At 39.2% G+C, this 27359-nt stretch overlaps 1 protein-coding gene across 1 annotated transcript in view; it reads left to right on the top strand.

Annotated features, from left to right (window-relative positions):
* The window catches only part of acap3b (ArfGAP with coiled-coil, ankyrin repeat and PH domains 3b), a 93908-nt gene that overhangs the window by 35625 nt on the left and 30924 nt on the right, over nucleotides 1-27359 (top strand). Inside the window, exons 2-6 of the mRNA XM_022682746.2 lie at nucleotides 8334-8391; nucleotides 12959-13075; nucleotides 14868-14921; nucleotides 26781-26839; nucleotides 27015-27198. Coding sequence (XP_022538467.1) covers nucleotides 8334-8391; nucleotides 12959-13075; nucleotides 14868-14921; nucleotides 26781-26839; nucleotides 27015-27198 — 472 coding nt within the window. The remainder of the gene's footprint in view (nucleotides 1-8333; nucleotides 8392-12958; nucleotides 13076-14867; nucleotides 14922-26780; nucleotides 26840-27014; nucleotides 27199-27359) is intronic.

Raw genomic sequence — 27359 nt, 5'->3', positions numbered from 1 at the left:
GCTCTCTCTGCCTGTCCCTGAAGCTCCCAGTCATTGGGCCTGATGAACCCGGCCGCTGTTTTAGGACATTGAGCTTGTTTGCTAACAGCCCAGGCTTTGTCAGGCTTCCAGCGAAGGCTCGGCTAAAGGGGAATGTGCTGAGCGGCAGTTGGAGCCGGAGCACAACGCAGCATTTTAGCCTGGTACAGGTGCCCCTATAGTCCTCCTTTTACCCCTTGCCTTGCCCCAGTGCTGCTTTACCTCATATGGAGGGTGTATAGGGAGCATGCAGCTGGCATTTTCAGAGATGAGCAACTCCCCAGGGTGAAGACTGCATCAATTTCCTTCACAATGAACAGTTCTCAGCTGTGGACCATTGTATTGTAGCTACTGGAGCCATGTTGTAGAAGGTTTTCATTTGGAGTTGTGTAGAATCTTTCAAAGGTCTATCATTTATTTTAAGTACTTTGCAAGCAGAACACGAATACACATATTAAGATATAAAGATTGGTGGGTAGTTGGTGTGTGTGATATTCCAACAGGACAATGCTCGTACATATACTGCTTTCATCTCAAGAGCTTGTCTTAAAGATATAGATGCTATGATATAGCTAGTTTGGGATGCAATTGTACATGCTATTAACACCCCTATCACAAAATCTGCAGGAACTGCATGAGAATATTCAAGCTGCATTGGATGGGTTAACACAGGACACTATTAGGAACCTCTACAACTATTTTTTTAAAAATGACTTTTAACTTAATTTTTTTACCAGTGTATCTCTCTATATGAATCTATATAAATCCTTGTGAACTCAAAGGTCATCTATTAGGGAGGAGGTTATAAAGACCCTGTGTGTGTTATGTGTATGTTTGCTTAAAAGGGGTCAGGGACATCAAGCCAAGTCAACAAAATGGAAGCCGGGTGTAAACGAATGGGCTGTGAGGCTCACAGGGCTTCCAGAACAGGGGAGCGAGTGAAAACTCCACACAAAATAAATGTTGAGCTCAGAATAAACTGTTTGCTTTAAACAGCAAAGCTGCATGTTTTTCTGACGGACTTTCACATTTATTGCGTCAGGCTCACAGGGTTAGCATTGAGATTGGACACACACACACACGCGCGCCCAACACACTCTGTCTCTAAAACAGCCTGTAAAAACATGCTGGTCGGGGCCACCAACAAGCTTGTGATAAGACAGACAGAGAGCCCATTTACAAACCTTACAAATAAACAAAATGCTCAACACAGTGACTAAGGAGAAACACCAAGCAATGCCTCCACCACTGGCTGTCGCAATTTCTGGAGTTTAACATCACACATTGCTGATATTAAAATGAAAGACTTAATAATGAAAATGAAATGAGGACCAAATGTTTTTGGTCCTTTGGAACTTTGGTCTCGTTCAGATCAACAGAACCATGGCCTGGTTCATCTGTAGAGTAAAAAAAAATTTTTTAGATTACTTAAACATTCAGACCAATCACATGAAGTTAAAGCATGCTTTTATCACCCATTAAACAATAGAAGAAGAAAAAGAACTGGTGTTGTGCCAAACTCTGACTCCCATTCATGTTCATGCACATCACAAAGCAGTATGGGTACAACAGTTTATGCTAGTGATTCCTGTATCTGCTGTAACTGTAGATTATTAATCCTTATTTATAAACAGAAAAAAGGACTCTGAAGGGCATCTGTAATTCGGTGCACATGGGCTCAAAGGTAGTCAGATCCTGGCAGGGAGGCAAAATTTGGCACAACACTTCACCGAACTGACAACATTCTACAAAACAACTAATGTTAAGTATAGAAACCAAAACAGTGTAGGTGTTAAAACACCCTACGATTCTACTGTCTTCCTTAATCCTTTTGATATATTAAGTAACCATTGTTTCTACATTTGGATTCTGGCTTTATTTGAATCATTTTTTGAATACTGTACCATCTTCTGTCAGATCATGTTATTTAAAAATATTTAAATTGGTACAGAACTATTCAAAGAACAAATGCAGTCTTTAAATCAGAATTACTATCATAAGCATGGTTCTTTATTGAACCTATAGTGGATGTCCTATGGCATCACACAAATAACCAATTGTAGCACTTTTACTTGTGTAGGTTTGGTCTGATATTTCAAGCCTGGGTGGGCCCATGTGATGTGTACACACACACACACACACACACGGACAAGCACACGTGGGGCTAAGAATAGTTCTCGGATGGCCAGGAGGCTGTTCAGTGCAGCTGAAGGGAAGATGCACAAGACCATCCCCCCCATCATCATCATCCTCATGAGCCGCCATCCGCTCACTTGCGCACATGGCTGCATCTTAGACTGGGGGGCTGGAGCGGGCAGCTTACCCACACAGAGTGGTACTTTCCCTGCAGGGTTATATGCGGGTCAACACACATACACACACACACAAAAACACACACACACACACGTGTTTTGATTTTAATATAATGTAGGGACATGGGGTCCCACATATGATACTTCATAAACGAATAATGCATATAATTGCCCTTTTTCAAAGCTGAGAAATTGGTTCAGACCACTGTAAATGTAAATGTATTTCTGAATGAGCTTATGCTACAAGCTAATAGCTATATCATACACTTTATCATACAATATATAAACATGGCCTTTATGTTTTTTGCTAATCTCAATATTTTCCTCTATATTTTTCATAACAAGGACACCACTTAAAAATTATGAGTTTCTTCTTGCCAAATTAAATATAATCAAGAGGAAGATGGATGATCACCAGCCATTAAACCAAGCTGAACTGCTTGAAGTTTTGCACCAGTAGTGACATAAGTTATCCAAAAGCAGTGTATAAGACTGGTGGAGGAGAACATGCCAAGATGCATAAACACTGTGATTTAAAACCAGTATTATTCCACCAAATATTGATTTCTGAACTCTCATTATTTGAAGTCTGAAAGCTCTGGATCTGTTTTATTTCAGCCATTTTTCTGCAAATAAATGCTCTAAATGACAATTTGGGATTTGGGAGAAATGTTGGCCATGGTTTATAGATTTAAACAACAATGTTCATTTTACTCAAACATATACCTATAAATAGCAAACTCAGAGAAAATGATTCAGAAACTCTCTTAATTTTTTTCCAGAGCTGTGTATATAGTTTTAAAATGACAAAAATGTAATTTATTATTTATTAGTTAGCAAAAATAATTATTGTAACAGGCCTACTGATAGTAGCGGCATTAGTTTTAAACAGCTTAAAAACCAATGAATAGCGGTGTATGTCTTTTACAGTATATTCTGATAATGACATCAATGTCATCACAGCATTACAACAGCTCATAACTGTGAAATATGATCAAGTTGGAGCTTGTTTCACTATAGCAGCCAACAGCTGGTATGGATCAATCGTCTGCTTGTAAATGAGCCTGAAAACCACCCTCAGATGGAGCATGGCAATATTAGATTCCATTGGCTGAATCCTGACATTAACAGCATATCGTGTTTCAAATCCACTTTAAAAATGATTTGCAGCAGCTTTTCAGACATTCTGACTACAACTGAGCTGTCTACTGTACAGTTCTTTCTCATAATATAGTTACCACAGATTTCCTCCTTTACCTGCTGCAGCTAATGCTAGTTAATGTAGCTAGCTAGCTAGCTAACATGTTCTGAAAGCTTATGGGCCACAATTAGTATTTGCATATTTTTAAAAATGATTTGCAGCAGCTTTTCAGACATTCTGGCTAGAAGTGAGCTGTCTACTGTAGGCTTCTTTTTCATAATATATTAACCACAGATTTCCTCCTTTAACTGCTCCAGCTACTGCTGGTTAATGTGGTTGGCTAGCTAACTAGCATGTACCTCACTAAGTATTATTTAGCATCTTTTTAAATCCACATTTAAAATGATTTGTTGCCATTTTTCTGACATTCTGACTGTAACTGAGCTGTCTAGTGAATGATTCTCTTCCAAAGCATAGCCAGCTAAAATATTTACCTCAGATTACCTCCAATTAACTGCTGTCGCTTCTGCTAGCTAATGTAGGATTATGACACTTAAGGTAGCGGTGTATTGCCATACTTAATCAACAGCATATCCTACCTGTATCTACATCTACATTTTTGCAATTTTGCTATTTATCATTACATAGATCAATATCTTTTTACCTTTTTTGGCTCAATAATTCAGTTAAGAAGGTTTTATCTCTCTCCTGTAAAGTTGCTGTTTTGTTTTTTTTAATTGGACAGCATTGATATGCTATTTAAGATCACTCTAAAAATGATTTGCTTATGAGCTGTCTACTGTAGCTAAGCTGTGTTTTTATTATTTTTTAAAAATAAATAAAGTATTAATTTTCACCAGGCTCAGGTAGCACGCCAGTTAGCTAAGGTCTTCTGAAAGCATATAGTATATACTACAAAAAATAGCACTGTGCAGAGTATGCGCCTAAATCTCTAATTGGCTTGCTGTGACACTTATTACTTATTTAATCAAATATTGCATGAATATGTTCTGAAAGCTTATATCCCAAGGAATAGCATTGTTCTGACTATAAGCCTAATCTTAAACTGACTGGCTTTTGTGGATTGTGACATTTATTAAGGTAACCTACTGTAATTTTAGCCATACCTATTCTAAATTTACATTGCTATTCAGCTGTTTTTAGCTAAAAGTGGTGCTTACGTTGTGTAAACAACTTGCAAATTGCAATGAACCAGCTAGTGAATTCATATTTACAAGTGGGAACTCTGGATTCTAGACAATACATGAGTTTACTAGATGTATATCGCAACGTTTAACTTTTTCTGTACATGTTTATACTTGTTTTTTTTATTATCTTATTTTATGTTATTACACTATAGCACTTAGTCGACTAATATTGATTTATTTCATTAGACATTTCACAGTAGTTGTGGATCCATCAATGCCATTGTTTTGGGATATTCTACAGATCTACTTGCTTAGTGGGCAACTCTTTTGACCAGCACCCAAAAAGAAGTGAATTTTCAGTCTCAGCCTTTTGTATGGGTATGAAAGCACCCCACCAGCCTAATACAGTATTCTCAGGGAGGTCTTTTAAATTCAGTTCAGCCATATAGATAGAGCTCAGCTGTCTGCACTGCTTAAGGTGCCCCCAACAATAGAATCAAAGGAATGTGACATCCCCGCAGCTTTGTCTCAAAGATGACAGGGAATACCAAGGCTCAGTGCATTCTGAACTGCTCTATTTCTCTCAGCTGTCATGTGTCAAAGCTAAACCAACAAAGTCCATGACCCCATAACCCCCATGAAGCAGATAATAGCAGTGTTGTTGTTGTTTTTTTGCATTACCACAGAGCACTGCTATTGTTTTAGACAAATGTCAGCCCCCAGACACTGCAGGATTCAGCTGGAGAATTAGCTAGAGAGCTGCCATCAATAAAACACCACACCTACTGGAAGTGCCTCTCTGGACAGGGATGCTGGCTTTGGGCCGCTGAGTCCCGGGGCTTGGCACCCAAGCTGCAAACTCACCCTGTCCCCTGAGAGAGGCTGTCAGAGCTGGAGCGTGAGCCAGGCCTGGCCTGCTGGCCTCTTCTCCATGCTTGCTCCATCTGAGTACAGCCACTTAAAGAGGTAGTTGGCCATGAAATCAGATTCAGGTCGTTTTCAGATTAAGTGCAGCAAACTAGTTAAAATTGTACCTTTGGTTTTCTTTTTTGGACAATATTTATTGGATGAAATATTACACATGATAAGTAGGGGTGTCACGATTTCGATATTTCATCAAAATCGATTGAAATTATGTCATGGTTTCGAGCCTTGAAGTCAAAAAGAGGATCGACGGTCCCTCCCTCTTAGCTATGCAAGCAAGCGTGCGCGCTACACAAATGGCGCAGCACACTGTAGCCGACGCCGCAGACATTGTGACTGCTCAAAGAGCAGCCCTTTCTCCAGAGAATGTGGACATTCTCATCTTCTTAAAGAAAAACTTGAAAATATAAAAATAACAGTTGTTTTGTCTAGCCTCAAATATGTTAATAGTTTTGGTACTGTAAGGAGCATCTTTCACTCAGATAAATAATATCTTTGTTAAAGAAAAAAACTTGTCATTCTCAGGGACCAAGTCTTATTTTTCATGTTTAACTTTATAGTAGGTTATAGTAGAGTTGAGTTTGTTAAGGCTCTAATTGTTATATTATTTTGTACATGCCTGTTCTTGTATTTTTTTATTATTTATTTTATGTTGCACATTGTTGCTACCAAAAAAGCCACTAGATGGCATTACATATATATCTTCATTAAATTATTTAAATTTGACCATTAGTGCCTAATGTGGTGTATTACAAATCACTTGTATCACTTTGCATCACTTATATCAAGCCCACCTTTTGAAATAATTTATTGTAAATTTGATGAATCAAACCATTGACTGACCATAGACTAATCTAAAACTGGCATAGGCCTCTCTGCTGTAAAAAAAAAAAAGAAAAAAGATAATCGAGAATCTAAAATCCCTAAAAAAGACCCTAAAATCGGAAATAAAATCGAATCGAGGATGTAGAGAATTGTGACACCCCTAATGATTAGGCTAACTAAGAATACTACGTTCTTAGAACATTTCCATGATGTTACATTTTGGTTCTGAGCACATTGCATGGAAAGCAAATCTGTCAAGAATCTGGATTCTCACCATCCCAGGGTTCAGAATCCAAGATGGCCGCACCGATCTTTTCGAATGATGCTGATGATTAGCATTATCGAGTAGCCAGCAAGCTCTGAGGAAAGCCCACCTATAGAAAGCATGGCCAATTGTGCTCTCTCAAGACTCTGTCTGCTGATGGCAAATAGCATGACCTGGGATTTGTACCGGCTATCCTTCATAGTGGCACAGTGCCTTAGTTTACTGGAATTACACAGTTTATTAGCACTCTATTAGTATCTCATTAAGTCCTGTCAGTCCTATACACAGAACTGTTCAAATACAAGACAATATTATGTTCAAACTAGTATTTTCTCCATAAATGGAAATATAAAAAAATATGCTTACATATGACTTCTGTTGCTGCAAACAGTGTAGGGTTCTCTAGCGTTCTATGGAACGCTTACCGAGCTGTGTTCTGTTGACTGACCTAACAACAGTAGTGTTCAGAACTGGGAAGGGAATAAACACAGGCAGTGTTTGTGAAGTGATGCATTATTTAATGTACACTGCACAATTACGTCCAGCTCATATAGCTCCAAACCTTTAATTGTACAATGATAGAGAGTGTATAGAAAGAGCAGAGGGGGGTAATTAGATCCAGCTCACTCTTTGTCTGGCGTACTGGTTGGTGGAACTGGGCCGTGCCATGAGTTAGTGGAGCTGCAGTGTGAAGTGTAGTAATGAGACAGTCAGGAATAGTCACAGCGCTCAGGGCTTTCACACTGACACTCATTAACCTGATTTATTTAAGTACAGACACAGCGTCCCCTCAGGTACACTATTCTTTATCTCATCTCTAAACTACTCATCTCTACACTAATCTCTAATCTACACTACACTATTTATCTCTATTTTACACTACATAACTGTACACTGCTTATCTCTACTCTACATTACTAATCTCTAGACTACTGTTTACTCCAATCTTCTGTGCTCAGTTGTTATTTTCATTTGTCTTTTATTTAATTTGTCTTTTTCATTCTTCTCAACCCCTCTTCTCCCACATCTTCCGTTTTTTCTTCTCACCTCAACTCATATCAAATGTTCTCTTTCACCTATTATTCTCACACTTTCTCGACTATCCTCTCTTTTTTTCTCCTCTCTTATATTGTCTTGTTTTTGCTTTCCTCAACTCACCTCATCTTGTCTTCTCTCATCTTATCTTTTTCATCTTCTCACTCAATTTCTCTTCCTTTTTTCTCTTCTCAAAATTGTTTTCACCCCTTTTCCTTTCTCATCTTCTGTCTCCTCCACTCCCATCTTCTCTGATTCTTATGGTTTCTCTCTTCTCCTTTTTTCTCACTTCTCCCTTTTTCTATGCTCACCTTGTCTTCTCTTTTTCCCACCTTAGTTCAACTTGACTTTCTCAACTTCTCATCTCATCTTATAACTTCTCTTAAGAAGGAACCCTGTTCCATCATGCTTCAGATACCTTGGAAATAGAAAAATTTTAAACATATTTAGCTGTACTGTATAGGTCATCTCTGTTATTTGTGATATAATAAAAAGAGTTTTCTGCTAAACAGGGAGTGTTTCTGATGATCTGATGATGGTTTATTGGGCCTTAACTGTTTTTTTATACACTGTTTTTTGTGATTCTGTTTTGTGAAAGCTGCTCTCACCATCATCTGTATTTCTAACAGGAATATGTTAAATCTCTCTGTTTTTCTATTTTTTAGGGCGAATATCGACGAGGTGGAGACAGATGTGGTCGATGTCGAGGCCAAACTGGACAAGGTACATTTCCTAAAGCATTACAGCAGCCAATCAGACACTCAAGTAGCTCATACCAGCAAAACTGGAACTTTATATTTTGGATTGCAGTATGCCATGGAGAGCTGATGGTAATTCCTTTTGAATTTTGTTGCCTCAGGCTTTGTGGGATCTGAGGAGATAGGAAACAGGGCTGTGAGTGATAATATCAGTGTTCTGGTGCAGTGGAGTCATGCTTGCTAAGTCTTACCTCTGATCATAGGGGATTAACGAGGATCAAGAGACAGGCCTGGATAGACCCAGCAGTAGACTAGCATAGAAAAGAACAATCCCCTCAATGGCCACTTTATTAAAAATACCTACCCTCTAGCTCCACCAGGATAATGTACTATTAGGGTCTGCAATCTGTTTTTATGTCTCAGAGAAAACCTGTGCTAGCTGATACACAGACGTGCCAGATTTCATGAGACAGGAACTATTATGTCCCATGACTTTCGCCACGTCACATGCAAGCTAAAAAATTCTCTACTGACCTGAGGGAAAAGTCCTTCTGCATCTGCATGGAATATGGACGTACCCGTTCTCTCCAGTTGTGACACAGTCACAATCATTACCACCCCCTGCACTGCCTATTTTATTCTTTTTTCTGATTTTCACCACATAAGACATTTTTTATTTATAATCACTTTTTCGGATAAACTCCCATCTCAAGAAAGGCCCGCAAGAACAAGTTTCAGTTGTTGTGACCTGTACTCATTTATTTATTTATTTTTATTGTAATCCCTCATTACTCCCATTCACTCCTATTAGTTTTTGTCCAAGACTAAACTCTAGAGTTTGTTAGGTTAAAGGAGAACTCCAGTATGAAATTGAATTAAATAGACTAAAATGTGATAAAAAGTACTTATCTTTGTTGAATGGCCCCCCTCTGCTCTCCCGCAGCTTTCTGAGATCCAGTATTTTGTGCACTTTGCCCAAACACACTTTTAGAATGAGTGGGATGGGGCATATTGCTTTTTCCTTTGTTATCCAGGCTCAAAGTAGCTCCTCACTTCATTAGTAGAATCTGGAGAGCCATGACATTTAAAACAAGGCAGTAAGAACTTAAAAAGTGCACAAGAACTTTGTTAAAAAACACTGTTAACTTTCCTTAGCATAGGTAAATCTTTGGGCACCAGCATCTTAAATTTAAGTCACAATAAATCAACCGCCAAACACAAACAGTACAACTTTTTAAGCAATGTGTAATTTAATGTATGTAATTTGTTGTTGGTTCTTGGCATTCTAATATCGACAGTAGCCAGATATTTTCAGCAACAGCTGGAATTCATGCTTTTCCCAGAAATTAATTTTGCAATTTGCTCAACTATCCTACCTATTTGTTTGTGCTTGACGGTTGACTTATTGTGACTTAAATTTAAGATGGTGGCACCTGGAGATTTACCTGCACTACGGGATGTAAACAATGGCTTTTAATAAACTTCTTGTGCAGTTTTAAAGTTCTAAATGCCCCATTTTAAATGTCAGGGCTCTGCGGATTCTACCAATGAAGTGTGGAGCTACTTTGAGCCTGAATAACAGTGGAAAAAGCGATTTATCTGCAGGGGAAAATTATGCCCCATCTCACTCATTCTAAAAGCCTGTTTGGGCAAAGTGCACAAAAAATACTGGATCTCAGAAAGCTGCGGGAGAACGGAGGTGGGCTATTTAACAAAGGTAAGCACTTTATTCATTTTTATTCACCCAAAGTCCATTTTACATCGGCGTTCTCCTTTAAACAGTGCTATAACTAATTGATCGACTAGGCTAATCTGATTTAGGCAGCTATACATTAGCCAAATTGACAATCAGTGCAGCTATATTAGCTATATTGCTGTTTTAAACTGAAAGTAAGCAAGTATTGTATTCTGTCCCATTTTTATTTGTACTCTACTCCTCCTCCTCATTCCCTCGTTCCCTTGCTCCCTCTCCATTCCGCTCTGTCCTTCTTCCTTTATCGACTCGGCATTCCTCTAATACGCGCCGACACGACTATAAGCATATATTCATGTGAGGCGTCCCACACGTGCCGCTGTGGTATACGTTCCAGTTTGCTGCTAATGTGATTAGAACGAGTCTGCCGTTTCTTCCCGTCCGTGGATGTAATGAAGGGGACAGATGCCACACTGAGAAGCCCCCACTATCTCTCCGGTCTGCACATGCTTCCGCATAATTAGCTTCTATAGGGCTGCAACAAACAGAATGGAATGGTATTGGAGAAACTATCATTGGTATAATTGGTTTTGCTCAACAGCGCCAGTGGAGCAATGGATTTAGAATCAGCGCGGCTTTATAAGGACGCTGGCGGCTAATTGAACTGCTCCATTTTTAAAAATACCTTATTTTGATGATAAAATGTCCCAGAAATAATTGCGATAAACAATATCATTGTTTTTTTGGTGCGTTTTATCCCTCCAGTAGGAAATTATGGAAGCAATCCAACTAGTGCTCACAAGTGCTCACAGGGGATCACACAGGATACTTGTTAATGCCTGACGCCAGTGAATAGGGCCATAGATAAGCTATGCTGTCGACTGCATTGCGACTACAGGCATAACATTAGCTCAGTTTGATCTAATTTGATCTATATTTTATAACATCCTTGCTGAAATAATTCAATAAGTAATGTATTTTGAATGGTATCCCACTTATGCGTAACGCATGGTGTCATTAATGTACCCACGTACAGGTCCTCATCTCCACGTGTTCAGCGATTGGACTGTAACACACTCACTCCTCGTTTCCCAGCCACGCATGTGCATGTGGTGTGCACTCAGCTCTAATGGATTATGAATGGTACAGCACAACACTTAAGAGAGCAAGGATGAATTATATGTGTAACACAGTGGGCAGACTATGAGCACATGTGTGTGAGCGGGAGACGGGGGAGTGAAATAGAGAGTGTGTTATTAAGGCCTTATGGTGGATGATGTGTAAGCAAAACTGAGTTCATGTCTATACGTTAGGAGTGTAATGGAATGTCTACTGTTTGTAGCAAACCAAACCATCACAGTTTAGTGCATGCATGTGTATGGGGAATACACAATACTGTAGACAATAAGCTATAGATACATTTTGTATTGGTGATTTAATTTATTTTGACACCGCATGTTTTTTTTTTTTATTAGTGACTCATATTTTGACAATGTTTGTTAGTTGGTATTGGTGACTTTTATTTTGAAGTAATGTTTTGGATTTTGACACAGTCTGTATTAATGACCTGTTTGTTAAGTAGTATTAAACATCCTGCATCAATAAAAGGTTTATTTCCATTATTCACCACTGGAAATTACAGTATTTATGTTCTTTTGGTCCCAAAACTGATGCAAAAGGAAGGAAATGTCTGCACAGCAGTCAACCATGGCAAAATCTTCACACTGTATTATCCAGCTGTAACACTAGAGCATTAATAATCAGTAGGTTATAAGTGTAGATAACTGATGGTGATCACAGCAGCCCTGTAACAGATAATGAAAGGAAAATGCCCCTTTCCCTCACTCAGTGCTCCGCTCTGAAACTGCATATTAATTATATTAATATTACGACTTTATTCTTGTAACATTACGACTTTAATCTCATAATATTATGACTTTATTCTCCAAGTGAACTGATTTTATTTTATTTTTTAAGAGTGGCCCTAAAATGCAGTCATACAAGACAGTCTATTTTAATTACTTATTTTTCACATAGACTTTTTGTTTATTTGTATAATTGACTGTTCATTTGAATTAGTGAGTTTATTTTTGACACAGTCTGTTTGTTTGTTTTTTATAGTGACTCTTATTTTGGCAGGATTAATTTATGTATTTTCATCAGGGACTTGACATGGTCTTTTTTATACTGTACTGCAGTGCTCCACAGCTTAATAAAGAGTGTGTGTGGGGGGGTTAGTCCTGTAACTAATACCCACACCTGGTATAGGCTCATCTTCTCCAGAGAGTTCTTTTGGCAATACTTCTCTACAGGGACTAGACAAGCTTGTTTTCAGTGTGTGCATTTGCACATCTGTTTTAGCAACAGTGGGTGTGACCTAAAATCACTGAATGCATTTGTTACTAGAAGGCATGTATATTTGGGCGTATCGAGTGCATTCTTTTTCTATACGGCAGTATTAATTTAATATTAGAGATACTGTAGAGCTCCACGCTGGTTTTAAAATGACTTCCCGAACCAGAACGTCTAATTAACTCAGTCTTAAGGCTGTGTTTGTTTAATTTGTGCATGTGTGTGTGTGTGTCTCTGTGTTCTGCCTACATCCATGCCCTCCTGCTGCGTGTGTGTGTGTGTGTCCATGTCTATTATCCAGTCTGCAGGCTGGCATCTTAACAGCACGGTGTGGCACTGTGTTTATGTTAGCGCTCTCACTTGCTGTGGGGTGATAATTGTAGGCTGATCTGGGTGTAAACGGTCGGCACAGCTGTAATTTCAGTGTCACGCCTAATTTTCCTCCCTCTTTAGGGCCCTGAAATTAGACCATATAGGATTGGACAATAAAACAGGCAGTATATTTTATGTTTATCTCTCTCGCTCTCTGTTTCTCTTTCTCTGTTAGCTGGTGAAGCTGTGCAGTGGGATGATCGAGGCTGGCCGGGCGTACGCCAGTGCCAATAAACTCTTCATCAATGGCATTCGGGACCTGTCTCAGCACTGCAAGGAGGAAATGATTTCTGTGAGTGGACATGCATTCATTTGTTTCTTCAATTATTTGAATTAGTATCACTCTAATTGATTTTTAATTCAGTTATTTTTCACAAAAAATCAGTTAATATAATATAATAATGAAACTGGTAGAAATATTTAATGATTAAGGTATTATATACAATTAAATCAGTCGTAAAAGAATATATTTTTTTCTTTTAAATTGAAATCTGTACTAATCATGATTTGGTAGACAATAAAATATTCAAAATAATAATTGTATCAGTGTCCTGGCACGACCATTCCTGCAAAGTCTAATATGTTTATTCTAAAACAGCCTGGTCTGGGAGGTTTGTTGTGTTGAATGTAATTGATCTCTACATTTTGTTAAACAGTATTTCACATGAATGAAAAAAACAATATGCTTAAAAAAATAATAATAATTTCACATAGCAGTTTATTCACATTAACCTACATTATAAGTACTCTTCCACATGCTCTGTGCAATTAGACTATATTTCTAAATCATCTGAAGCCCCAAAAAGCTTTTGTTGAATTTCTATATTTCTAAATAAAAATGTATTTGAATTTGGATTACTTCTTGGAATGATTGATCATTAAATGTAATTAAAACTGATGTACCATCACTTAAGATGCATTAAGTAGTCATTATGGGCTCCGAGAGACCCAGCAGGCTAAACGCTGTCACTATGATCAGGAAATCGCTGGTTCTAATCCTATTTATGCAGCTTGCCATCAGCTGCCAGAGCCCTGAGAGAGCACAATTGGCCTTGCTCTCTCTGAGTTGGTAGATGGTGCTCTCTCCCCTCATCACTCCAAAGGGTGATGTCAAACAGCACAAGGCGTGTCTGTAAGCTGATGTATTAGAACCGAGTCACTGTGCTTTCCTCTGAGCGCTCTTTGATGCTACTTTGCAATGCTGCATCAGCAGCAGTTCAAAAAGAGGCGGTGGCTGACTTCACATGTATCGGAAGAGGCATGTGCTAGTCTTCACCCTCCTTGTGTTGGGGCATCACAGTGATAGGGGCAGTCCCCTATGAGTGGGTTGGGTAATTGGCCTTGTAAACTGGGGAGAAAATGGAATATAAATTAGAAATAAATAATAATATAAAACATAGTTTTTAATTTTTAAACTTTTACTACTAAGAGTGCATTTTTAGAAAGAAGTTTCTTCATAACACAGTTATGCTGCCTGTCAAGTTACATGCCAAGGCCCACCAACAATTTGTCCATTGTCTTGGGTGGCATGAACTGGTACTGTTATTATTACAAGAATAAAATCAATTGTTTGATCATTGCAAAATGAAAAATTGCTTGGGAAAGGTTTATAGTTTCTATATTTTAAACATTGATATTCCAGATGTCATGGGACAGCAGTGTGAAAATTGATCATGAAGTGTTACCTAAGGGGACTGCTAGGGATGCCCAAATATGTATAAGTCATGAGGTGTTATCTTGTCAGTGCCAGCATGCTCATAGCAAGGCCATGTGAATTGTACATTGTGAAGTGGACAAAGCAAAATGTACTGTGTCCCCTAGCAAGTGTGTATATTCTAAAACTTTCTGTAATTTCCAGGTTTAAATAAAAAAAATGTTATTTCTGTCCTTTAGACAACCAGGATTTTGCATATAATTCCCACTTCTCAAAGTCAAAGTATAGAGTAGCTGACATTTAAGCTGCATCCTATCCAGTGCTGGGTTTTGTACACTAGATCTTAACTATTTTTGTCTTGAGAGAATGTGATCACAGGAAGCTTGTGTGCTAAAATACTGTGTGTGTGTGTGTGTTTGCTATTTTGCAGGAGTGTCTGGAGAAATGTGGAGAGAGCCTTCAGGAACTCGTCAACTACCACATGGTGAGACATGACTCCCTGGTTTGCCACAATGTGCACACATGCGTCCCTAATAAAACACGCACACACATACACACACTTCCCACATTTAAATGCCGTAATGGTCCATCACACGGCTGCACCTCTGGTGTCCCTTTGGTTGCTTTATTGTGAAACTTGGGCCGGGGGCACGACTCAACCTCGGAAAAGCCTAATCACTTTACACGGAGTGTTTCACATCACATGTGAATGATGTGTTCCACATGCCACTCTGACAGCTATGTGCACAAAAATATATAGCATGTGTATACTGTAGGAGTCGGCATTAGCATTAGCATGAAGCTGTGGGTGGTGGTCTAAGATCAGACTTACAGTTTGTAGGTTTAACTTGAGGAAGCTGATGCTAGATTAATGTAAATGGGAGCATTTTGATCAGGATATACAGTATAAAAACTGAATAAGAAAACAGTGTTTCTTATATGTGCTATGACTTTTATTTCTTTACAGACTGATTGAACCCAATACATTTCATGTTTTGTCTGACCAACCTAATTTAATTTGTCAGTACACATCCATTTCTGTAATTCAGGCATTCCAAAAAGGTTGTAGTAGAAGCATTTACAACTTTGCAATGTTACCAGTCCCACTCACAACTACTTTGTTGCATTTTTAATTTAAAAATTCAGTCAGGACTGCTGGAGTCTACTACCTGTACCATCTTTTTCTACAGCCATGCCATTTTCTTTAAGGGAAAATTGGCAGATTGGTATTTTAATGGCGCAGCACTTCTGCTCGTCTCAGCAGAGGAAACTGACATGCATGCTCACGCTGTGAAGGTGCACCAGCAGGTCATTTATGTGAACAGCAATGTTCTTATATTTAGTACTTTGTTTATTGTTGATGGAATAGTTGAGTTTGTGCACTGCCAAGATAACAACACACCAGACATTTACTTGAACACACCCCACCTATGCGCCTTCTGCAGGTTGACATAGGGCCCATGGTCACCTTATGCTGCTCTAAGATTTTAGTGTACTTTTTTGCAATAATGCTGCTTCACAGAAGTGTAATTATACATGCAGAAACGTTCTGTAATACTGAGCTTTCTGTCCAGTCTGGAAGTCAAAAAATAGCCACATGTGGGATATGGCTTATATTGAGACTGTTCTTTTCCTGTTTTTGAGGGCTGGTATAATTGGAAACATAACACAAGAAAAAGAACTGAGAGATAGAGAGAAAGAGAGAGTGAGAGAATGAAAGTGGGAGGAAGAGGGAAGTAACATGAGACTATATAGACATGTGTGACATCCGTGGGTCACCAGCAGCTACTTTAACATCCTTTTACAGTTTTTCCACTAAACCCATGAAGACCCTGAACTGCCCACAGGTATTTGCTCCATGTGTATCTCCAAAGCACCTGATTTCAGTAACTCAGCTCCATTATTTTAGCTTGTTACAGTTAAAACAGAGTACCTGCAGGCACAGCAGCAATGAACGAGAATATGGGGCTTTTTGGAGCAGAGGAAATTCCAGGGCAGGGGTATAAAAGACCTGTGGCTTTTTAATTGTCAGCCCAAAGACTGCTGATCCTTTCCTGCTTCTTGATGCATCAGCACAACACCAGCGCTGTGTTTTCCTGCTTCTAGCTTTGGGTGAGATTTTTTTTTTTTACCAGTGCACTGTTTTTATGGTTAATTAAAGCAAGTTTATTTGTGTGATAAACTGTTTTTGTGAGCCTGTCTGCGGTGGAGATGGCAAATTCCTGCTGTTGACCAAGAAAGGGCCGACATATTTAGGTCATAGCCTGGTGAAAATGTGTAAAGTGCTGACAAAATTGAGGTAAAAACCTTTATTTTGCTTAAAGAGCTAGGAGAGTACAAAAATGTTACATATGTACTCCCTACTTACAGCTGCAGGACTAAGCTAACTAACTAGCTAGTTTAACAGTTGATCTAGCTTAGCTTTTGGAAAACCTTATTTAGCTTTGTTAGCGCTGTGCCTATATCACTAGATACCTGTCTTTAGTTGTTGTAGTAATCTTAAATAAACTTGCTAAAACAAGTTGACAGGTTTTTTTATTCATATAAAGGGACCAACAGACAAACTAGCTACTATAGCTGCTTCTACTAGCTAGCCTATTAGCTTAGCCTGCTTTTTTGTTTTGTTTTGTTTTTAGCAATAAAGAAATTCACACAATTTGAAAGAGGGTCAGAACTGGCAAGAACAATACTAGAAATGCCAGAATGAGAAAAAAACAAAACAAAACAGAAAACCTGACTACAAAACGCTAGGTTAACTGTGGAAATTGCTAGCTAGGCTAAACTACACATAATTTCACCAGGAGGAGCAAAAAAAATTATATATGCTATATCTGTGAATATAATGCTGAATTTAACAAAGACACAAGTGGCCAATAGTTGAATCTTTAGTCAGTTCTTCTTATACATTAAATAAATTAAATATTTTTTAAAGATAAGTGAGTAGTGTTTCACTCTTACCTGTGTGAAGGACATTTCTAAAGGCTGAGTGTTTTACTACCTCAAATTCCTACCTCAAACGCACGATATGAAAAAATCAAGTAAGAACTTAAAAACAGCTTTAAAAACACTTCCATAAACATTCCAGCCCAGCAGGGGGTGTTAATACCTTACTAATAAGGTAAGTTGATGATAATTACTCACAAAAACAAGTATATTGGCCAAAACAGATCTAAAATTAGACACACTAGAATTTGAAAATTAAAATGGTACCATACAGATTGTTTTTTATTCTGCTGTTTCTAAATAACCCACACACTCCTTACCAGGTTAAAAAGTGTTAAATTTTATATATGAAAAAAAAATCCATTTTGTCACAGTGTAATGAAAAGCTTAACTTTAGCAGTCTATATGTTTTTCAAAAATCAATGAAAATCACTGAAGACAGTATTCCAAAACCTTTTATTTTCAGTCACCTAAAGCAGTTTATGATTGTGTGGGCATGAGACCAAAACAAATATAAACTTTATAGAAATACTTTGTTTTTTAATAGTTCTTTTAGGTCTTCTGCCCCCTGCCTTCTTCTGCCATTCTGGATCAGAAAGGACGTGGAAATACCTTCATTTAAATTTACTCTTGTTTTTCTTGCTCTCTCTTGTCTGTACCAGGTCAGGGCAGTTAACCTGCCTCTCACTAAATCTAAAGCCCGGTCTGTTTCACTATAGATCTAATCCCTCTGTCTCGTAAATTCTCAGCCCTTATAGCTTTTGATCTGGGTTCCACGCCAGGAGAGCTGGAAGCGTGAGCAGAGACGGCTGGTCTGATGGCCATCTGTGCAGTTTGAGCACATGCTGCATCATATGGGAAAACACATGTAAACAAATGATGACATAAGGGTTAAATAAAACACACACACATAAAAATATCTAACATAAACCTAACACAAACAATTAAAGCAACTTTTTTTAGTATTTATGACCTAAAATAGGAAAAATCAAAAGGGTTATTGACTTGTATAAAGCGGTGACAACAGCACCATATTAACACCTTATTACACAATTCCCATTAAACAGCAACTGTGACAAATTGAAGTTTGAGTAAATTTCATTCTGTCAATGCCGAGATAATACTAGTGAGTCCTACTCACTTTAATAGAGTGCAAGAACATATCAATATGTTGAAGTATTGCAATTTTTTCTTTGCAATACTGAATCAATTTTCAAAAGAAAATCCAGTATTGCAAAGGAAAAATTATGATACTTCAACATACTGATATAATGTAGATGTGGGCCATCCCAAGCCACTACGCTGAAGTAACACTAAATGATCAATTTAATGAACATACTGCTGTCCCTTGAGTTTTGGCATGCCACTGCAAATTGAATATAACGAGAAACTACTCCTGCAACACTGGTCTCATTCATCAGGCCTGATCTAAAGAAAATGATCTACATAAACGCACCTATTTCTAAATTATTAACAGTACCGGTTAAAGCCATCCAAAGGCACTAGACAAGTTGCTGATGAGTCTTGGCATAGCATTTAACTTGAAAGACAGGACAAGTGTATTCCTGAACGTTCCCGCTGTAAGTGTCTCATCAGGGAGATCTAAAATTAAAGCAGTCTGTCTCTTCCTCACCCAGTTGGCTGTAATTACTGGTGCTGGCTGGCACCTTGTCAGGGAGAAGAGAGGAGGTGATGGTGAGAGCAGAGAAAGAGCTGTTGGCAGAGAAAGAGCCATGAAGAGAGTGAGAGAGATGTTTCTCACTGCGGTTAGGCGTTTTGACACCTGTAGTTGCTTTTTCTGTTCTTAATCAGTTTATTAGTTTGTTTACTTGGTTTGTTTTCACACAGGCACAAACCTAAACTCACCAAAATGCACCCAACAAACCATGCAAGCTTGTCGTCTCTTTTGATTGGTCAGAGTTACCTAGCGTAGGAGCAAGAAAGTAAATACAGCAAGAAGGTCCTGTGTTCTGGACCAGCACGTATGTTTGTGGAGTGTAAAATTTGCTGCTGCGCTTTCAATCACAGTGTTTTCAATGGGATGTTCAGTAAATGTTAGAGTTGCATGGCTGCTAGCAGTAAACTCTGCACGTACCGCATTCAGTTTTTACGTGGTTTAGCACAGAGCAGCATAAATGGCATTAGTTAAGAGCTGAGGTTATTATCTGGCTAATATATCAGGTTAAACTGCAACTGAACAGCAGTCTAACTCAAATAAAAGGAGTATATATTATAGTCGGGTCGGATTTGGTCAGTCCAGTCTTGTTTCAGTCCGCAACTGAGTGTAATAAGGTGTCTTTAAATTAATTAATTATTAGTCAACACTGAAATGTAAAGTTGGAAAGTCAACAAAATTGGTTATTTATGGCTACTAATGGTTGCAGCCCAGAAAATGTGTTTTTTTACAGATAATTTTTTTCAACCTCTGCTAACAAAATATCACTTTTTTTTTACAGATATTTTTAGCAGCATACAAAACTATTCTTTTTGTCTTAGAGGGGAAAATAGTGTAAATTAGGCTTAGTTTTTTTTTTTAACACAATGTTTTCTTCACTCTAGCCAGCATGATCACTGAAGCTCAGTGTTGACTGTGTTGCGCAAACCCAAGCTGGGCGGTTCTCAGTCCTTAAGCCCAGACGTAGACTCAGCAGCACCAGCCCATTAAATCCACTCATTTTTGCCATCAAGCATCTGCGAAGGCGTCTCCAGGCCCAGATGAAAGCCGCGAGACGAGCCAGGATTACTGTATGGTGGAGATCAGCTCATGATCTTTGTTTATTTACTGGGACAATCCATTGCATAATGGGGGCTCTGACTCACTTGTGTTGCCGCCGCCGTCATCGTTTTCGCACGAGCAGGAGCACTCCCGCCAAGGCAGCCCACCCGCTCCGACGAGCCGGGCTGACGTCGCCTCCTGACAGCTTGCCATGCAGTTCGGCTTGACGTGAATCAATATTGAATTTCACGGTGAAGCGCTGCCAAGGTGGTCTTACGCAACATGAGTGCATCTTTAAAAAAAAAAACACTGTTCACTCTTCAAAGAAGCGCATAATTATGTCACTGTTACGTTAGGCTGGAATAACAATCCCTGCTTTATCTTATAACGTCACTGTCAAGTGAACAACATGAATCTTCAAAATGTATTCTATAAAATGTTCTTAACTTAGATAAGAACTCTAATAGAAGTCATTCATCATTTGGCACAATGTGAGGGACAGTTACTATGTTCCAATTATGTAATAAAGTAAAAAAGACAAAAAAAAACAACAGTTACTAACAGTTTCTAACGCTAAAAAAACTTTCAGGCATACTTTACAATCAGTTCCAACTGTAATGTTGTGACCTGTACCTCAGACCTATGTGACCTTTCTGGAGTAGGAATTTGCGTTTCATTGCTGGTTATACCCTTTGGTTTGTTTTTTTGGGGTGTTGTTGTGTTTTCTGAGGTCAGTGTGGAGTGCTGGAGCTCCTTCTGTCCAGCACATGTGTTCTAAAACCCCGCCGAGCAGGGCCCAGTAGGGCCTAACAGAACTGGCGGCAAGAAGGTCATTTTTCAGCTTTATTATGTAATGAACCAGTTTCCTGTGACTGGACAAAAAAATACAGCCAAATAAACACAGTAACTGAAGCACAAATGAACTGGACATTTATGTCTTCGCTTTGGTTCCAGGGCTGTTTTTCACTTTCTGTCCAGTTGGAGACCTTCTCGAGACTCGTTTAGTTGTTTATGTGGAATTTTCTCTGCAGTGTTCCTCAACTCATTTGGGACAGGACTTCAGAAGAGTGTTCTCACATGAGGAACGCCTCAAATCAGCTGTGCTTTACACTTTATTAGAAACATCTGCTTTCTAGGTGTAGATTTTTTTACCCCTTTAATCATTTGTCAGTGGTCTTTATCTAACCAGCTTAGATGCTTTTAGTGATATAGGTAATGTACACTCCCAAAACAATAACTGAATTATGCTTGGCATTAGTTATGGTACTTATCGGTTCATGTTTATGTGCTCCAGAGGGTCCTATTGTATTGGCAACACACACATGTGGTCTTTGTAACTTGTTCTTCAACATCTGACATGTTTATTCATGCTTATATATTTTTTTCTGAAACTAAAGGATGTAAAAAAGAGCTTATCCTGCTTTTGTTGAAGTAACTGTCTTGACTGTCCAGGGTGGTCTTTCTATAAAATTTTTTGAGCATTGCTAATAGGATTTGATTGCATTACAGGTCTGGAAAAAAGCCCACACGTTGCATTATGCATTATGCCAAAACATTGATGATGTTTATCTGCTTTAGAGTCCTATTTTATTAGCAATACTTTTACTTCTACAGGGACAAGATAAGCAGTGTGCACCACATAAAGTAGCTTAATAGAATTATTATTGTCCTCAAACAACTGGACATTTTTACCGATCTCTCGGATAGAGAGAGGACGAGAGAGAGAGGATGAGAGAAAAAGAGACAGAGAACAAGTAGGGGAGCGAAAAATGGGACAAAATAGAGAGATAGGACAATGGAGATAAAGAGGGAGCCAAAGGGGGAAGGGAAGAGAAAGAGAGGATGAAAGAGAAAAAGAGAGATGGAGAGAGAGAGAGGGCAAGAGACTGAGGACAAGAAAGAGAGAAGACAAACAGGATGAGAGAGAACGAGAAAGCAAGAGAGGGGACCAGGGAGAGAGAGATTGATGGAGAGACACAGAGGGGATGAAAGAGAGAAGATGAGAGAGAGATAAAGAGAGAGCAAGTGAGGTGGAGAAGACAAAAGGGGGAGAGAGAGGGTGAGAGCAAAAGGATGAGAAATGGAGAGAAATAGAGAGATAGTCAATGAAAGAGAGAGATGACAATAGAGAGAGGATGAGGCAGAGGGCAAAAGAGGGCAAAGAGGACGAAACAGGAGAGAGAGAAAGTGAGGGAAAAAATAGAAATTTGACAGCAGTGGTACGAGTGTAAAGAGAGAAATGACAAGACAGGTCGTGAGAGGATGAGAGATGAGAGACAGCGAGGAAGATAAAACAAGGGAGAGAGATTGATGGAGAGAGGGAGAGGGGAAAAAAGAGAGGACAGGAGAGAGAAAGTGAGATCAGGAAAGGGGAAGAGAGGGTGCACGCAAGAGGATGAGAAAGGGAGATACAGAGGAAAAGAGAGAGGGAATGAGAGACTGAGAGAGAAAGGATGAGAGAGAATCAGAGAGGGTTGAAGAGAGAGTTTAATCATGGCCTGAAGCCCGTGTCTTTTACAGAGAGCAGCGAGGCTCTTTCATGCTGTGCCAGGCACTCGCACGCAGCGATGGAGAGCTGCTCACACATCACACTAACACAGAACCTTCAGTCCCTCCGGGCCTACAGAACCTGACCCGACCTCCAGAACACGAGAGAGAAAGAGAGATAGAGAGAGCAAGAGACTGAAGGAACGATAAAAACAGAAAGAGAGAGAGAGGGTGTCTGAGACTGGAGGTAATTAATCGTACTGAGGTGTTGCAGGTGCTCTCTGCTCACAGGGAACCCATGAGTTTGTTTCCTGGCAAGGGAAAAGAGGAGAAAATACATGCATTTGAGACAGATTGCATAGACAGAAGTTAACTTATAATGTATACATACCATACCATACAGAAGATTGATTGCTGTTCCTGTTTCTACAGAAGGAAGATGAAGGTTAATCATTCAGAAGTAGTGTGAAATAAATGTAACATGACATGCCAGATGTCTCAGCATGAAGTTTTTAGTAGAGGTTCCTAATGGTGTTCTGCTATAATCCAATTCCTGCCAATTGTGCAGTAGGGGTGTTTGGAGTGTTAATAGAATATCCAATAGCATCCTGAACATTCCATAGTTTCTTCCTCTGTTCTGTAAGGCAAGCTCTTGAAATGGCATCAGTATGTGGACGAGCATTGTCCTGCAACCAGTATAGACCCAAGTTGCTGTTTTGAGTGTGTTCACAGCCTCTCGCGCTCTCACACTAGCTGGCAAGCTACCTCTGGAGCCATACACTACTTTGATTCACGCTTCATTTTCCTCCAAACTGTATAAACTGTATATACTGTATATGTGTGGACGAGCATGTGCATTCAGACAAGGTAGGGCCACTGGTTGCAGGACTTTGTTAACGTAATGTTGGACCAAAACTGCACCCAACATGACATCAGGCCTTTAGTAGCCCCGGTTTGTCTCAGGAGACAATACAGAGGATACAGAGAAAGACATCCTGTGCATTTAAGATGAATGCTGAAAAAAAGTGCTGGATTTAGAGGGTGGTACCTAGGTGGAAAAAACAGCCAGACTCTGACTTGTGCTACTTTACTTTACTTTAGTTAACACTTTATTTCTGGTGTCAGAAGATGTACACATCCCACAGCTAACTGCTCACATATCCACATACAGGCTAATTAACTGAAGCAGAAAGAGCCATGCACCCAGCCCTGGGCCTCTGTGGACGGGCAGGCAGTGTGTAATGGATGGGTCATGTGTAATGGGCATTTTTGGGGTTAGTGGAGGAGGAAATGCTGATTCCAGTCTAGACTTGGAGCAGGAATGTGTTGGACCACATTAGGCAGGGAAGAATGTGTGACAGGGTGAACTCGTCTAGTGACTGGGATTTTAGGCCTTTTTTACATTTTAAATATGTAAGAAAAAGTCATTTTAAGTTGTATTTAATGCCCCTTCAGAATAAACAAAAAGCACAGTGGATGATGATGATGATGACTGGTGGAATCTAATGGGAATTGTCCGTCTAAACAGACTTCCATGCAGTCCAATATTGCTTAAATGCCCAAGCATATTTTTACACTATATCTAATAAATATATCAACTGACTCGCTCATTACTAACACAAGTTTACAGTTGTGCACACACAGCTGGTGTAATCTTCAATAAACATATACAGTATGATGCCAGTGGAATGGGATGCATACCTGTCAAGTTTTATATTTAAAAATAAGGGATATTTTCCTCCGTCCGCTTAAAGTCGTCCCACCAGCCCAACCAAGATTTAGTATTCCTTACATTTTAAGACAGGTTTACAAGAAATCTAAAATAACCACATGTGAACCACTTACACACTAAATTTAGATTATCAGAATCTGATATACCTCTGCGCTCCGCGAAACCAGCAAGCTGATTGGCTGTTTCTCCTGAAAGGCGAGACTTTCTCCTTGAACTGGCACCACGATTGGTTAAGAGACACAGATCGGTCAGTGCCCTGTCTCCTCAATAATAAAGTTTTTTTAATTTTAATATAATACGGGAAATTTACGGGAAAATATTAATACGGGAGGACGGCGGGAAAGAGGAGTAAAATACGGTAGTTTCCCGGCCAAAACGGGAGACTTGACAGGTATGATGGGATGCTCTGGAGCATTCATTCATTTTCCTCCAAACTGTAGAACCACTTCACTGTGCTGAAGAATCTCAGGTGTCCTTTTTCTCTTCTTGTGGACTGGGCATTTGGAGAAGGGAAGGGGGATGACTTTTGTTTATAAAATTCTTTCAAGGTTGGCAGGTCTGCATCACCGAACATATCCCTGATTGAAAATGCTCTTTCACCATTCCACCCTTACCGCAAAAGCTGCAGAAACTGTGTGAATATTCAAGCTGTATGGGATGAATTATCACAGAACACCATTAGGAACCTCTACAATTCCATGCGCATATATATATACCCATACACATACATACACGTGCTTTAGACACTACCACTGTATTTTTAGCTCAATAAATATGACCAATATTTCATATATCAATCTAAAATTGAATCATTTGTTGTTCCTGATAACCTTTCCATACATTTTCCTTCTATACAGCAATGCAATCTGACACTTCCTTCTGGGTGCAACTATTTTTTTTTACAGTGAGTGTAGAAAGATGAACCAGCCCTTATCTCTCTCTCTCCTTCTCTCTCTCTCTCTCTCTCTCTCGCTGGCTATGTTATATGCATGCTGCATGTGACATGGTGTCACATGTCCTTCTTCCCAAGCTTATCTCTGCTATAAAGCCCATGTGTTTCTAAAGCCCCCATGCTTCCAAAGATGATTACAGCGTCCAGTTATCTAGTCCCTGATGCACTCATTCTACGTGTGTGTGTGAGAGATTTGTGGTGACATGTTTTCATGTGTGATATTGACACAGTGTTGTGCCTTCATACTAAGGAATCTTGTGAGAGCTTTCCTCAGACAAAGGCCTCAGGGCCTAAGCCTGTGTGTGTGTGAGTGTGTGTGTGTGTGTGTGTGTGTGTGTGTGTGTGTGAGTAAGATGCCATGCCTGTCTCTCTTTGACTCCCAGCACCCTGCTTCTCTCTGAACCAGCGACCTATTTTACCCTTTCCGTGCATCCGCCTCACGACATGAACATCAGCTTCCTGCAGAGAGAGATAGACACACATGGAGAGAAAGAGAGAGGGAGAGAGAGAGAGAGAGAGAGAGAGAGAGAGAGAGAGAGAAAGAGAGTTGAGTCACAGTAAGGGTGGGTGTAAGGGCTGTAAGACAGAAATACAGTGCCAGATAGAGCTTTGCAGCATTTGCTGTTGCACCTTTGCCATCTAGTGGTCGCTTGTTGTAGTGTGTAGTGAAGACAGATGTGCTTTTATTATAAAAAAGTGCGACGACTCAAGACTATAAATTTAATAGCAGGGTTCCTACGGTCATGAAAAACCTGGAAAACTCATTGAATTTGAAAATAGCAATTTCCAGGTCTGGATACGTTTTGGAAAAATATAAATATCCAGAAAGTTTTGGAAAACTCCTGAAAATTTGGTCTACAAATCTTTGTGTTTCCTTTTATTAATGTAGTATTGATTCAGTAATGTAGCCCTACACAATGGAGCTCTTAGGATGTGACACACATTTTATTACTAAAGATTGTGTGTCAGCATTTTTATAAGATTTAAAGCTGATGTTGATTATAGTTTTAGTTGCTTTATGGTTTTATTGTCCATGTCTGCAGTGATGTTTTGGTCGTGAAAAATCGTATGGTCATTAAAATTTGCCTTGAAGGCATGGAAAAGTCATATTTTATTGGTTAAAAAGTGTATGAACACTGTGATAGGATAATAGGATTCTTCACCTTCTTCTTTGTCTTCTTTTTATGTTGATTTATTAGAAGTAATTGTGGAAATGTTTAAGGCAATACAATGATAATCTATTTATAGCACTAACTGCAAAAACGGTGGCCTACTTTTAAAACTGTGCTCGTGCCCGGGAAATGGTTGATTTTGGCTGTATTGAGTTTAATACGAATCCATGTAGATTTTATACACTATCATTGCATTTGGTGATGTAAGGCTTGGATGTTGCTGCTCAGCCATGGAAAGCCATTCTATTGAGCTCTCTACGCTCTACTCTTTTTTAAGCAGAGCTGAGTTGTATATGAATATATTGTACCTTTTAACACACTGGTGTGTTTTTCTCCTGCAGATTCTGTTTGATCAGGCCCAAAGATCCATAAAGCAGCAGCTGCACACTTTCGTCAAAGAGTGAGTATATTTTCTCCCCAAACATAAAAAACCTTAATACACTTTAATCTGAACCAAAGCACGCCTCTAAACAGTACTGTACCAGATTTATTATTATTAGCACTAATGTTAATATACTTGGCTACTCTCTCTCTCTGTCTATCTGATGTTAATGAGTGATGTCGTGTGCTCTTAGGGATGTGAGGAAGTTTAAGGAGACGAAGAAGCAGTTTGATAAGGTGCGTGAGGATATGGAGATTGCGCAGGTGAAGAACGCTCAGGCTCCCCGCAACAAACCGCACGAGGTGGAGGAGGCCAGCAGCGCTCTTGTCGTGACCCGGAAGTGCTTCCGACACCTCGCCCTCGATTACGTCTTACAGGTATCTATTGTAACTATCAGCCCAGATCCACACACACACACACACACACACACACAAATATGAACTGGTCTCACCTGTGCACACCTAAATCATCAAACACCTGCAATCAAGTTGTTATTAATCTTAAATAGATTAGAACTGCCAATATGGTTTTAGATACT

Source organism: Astyanax mexicanus, chromosome 24 (assembly GCF_023375975.1).
Source record: "Astyanax mexicanus isolate ESR-SI-001 chromosome 24, AstMex3_surface, whole genome shotgun sequence".
NCBI lineage: Eukaryota > Metazoa > Chordata > Actinopteri > Characiformes > Acestrorhamphidae > Astyanax > Astyanax mexicanus.
The sequence above is the reverse complement of the archived record's forward strand: the minus strand, read 5'-3'. Positions and strand labels throughout refer to the sequence as shown.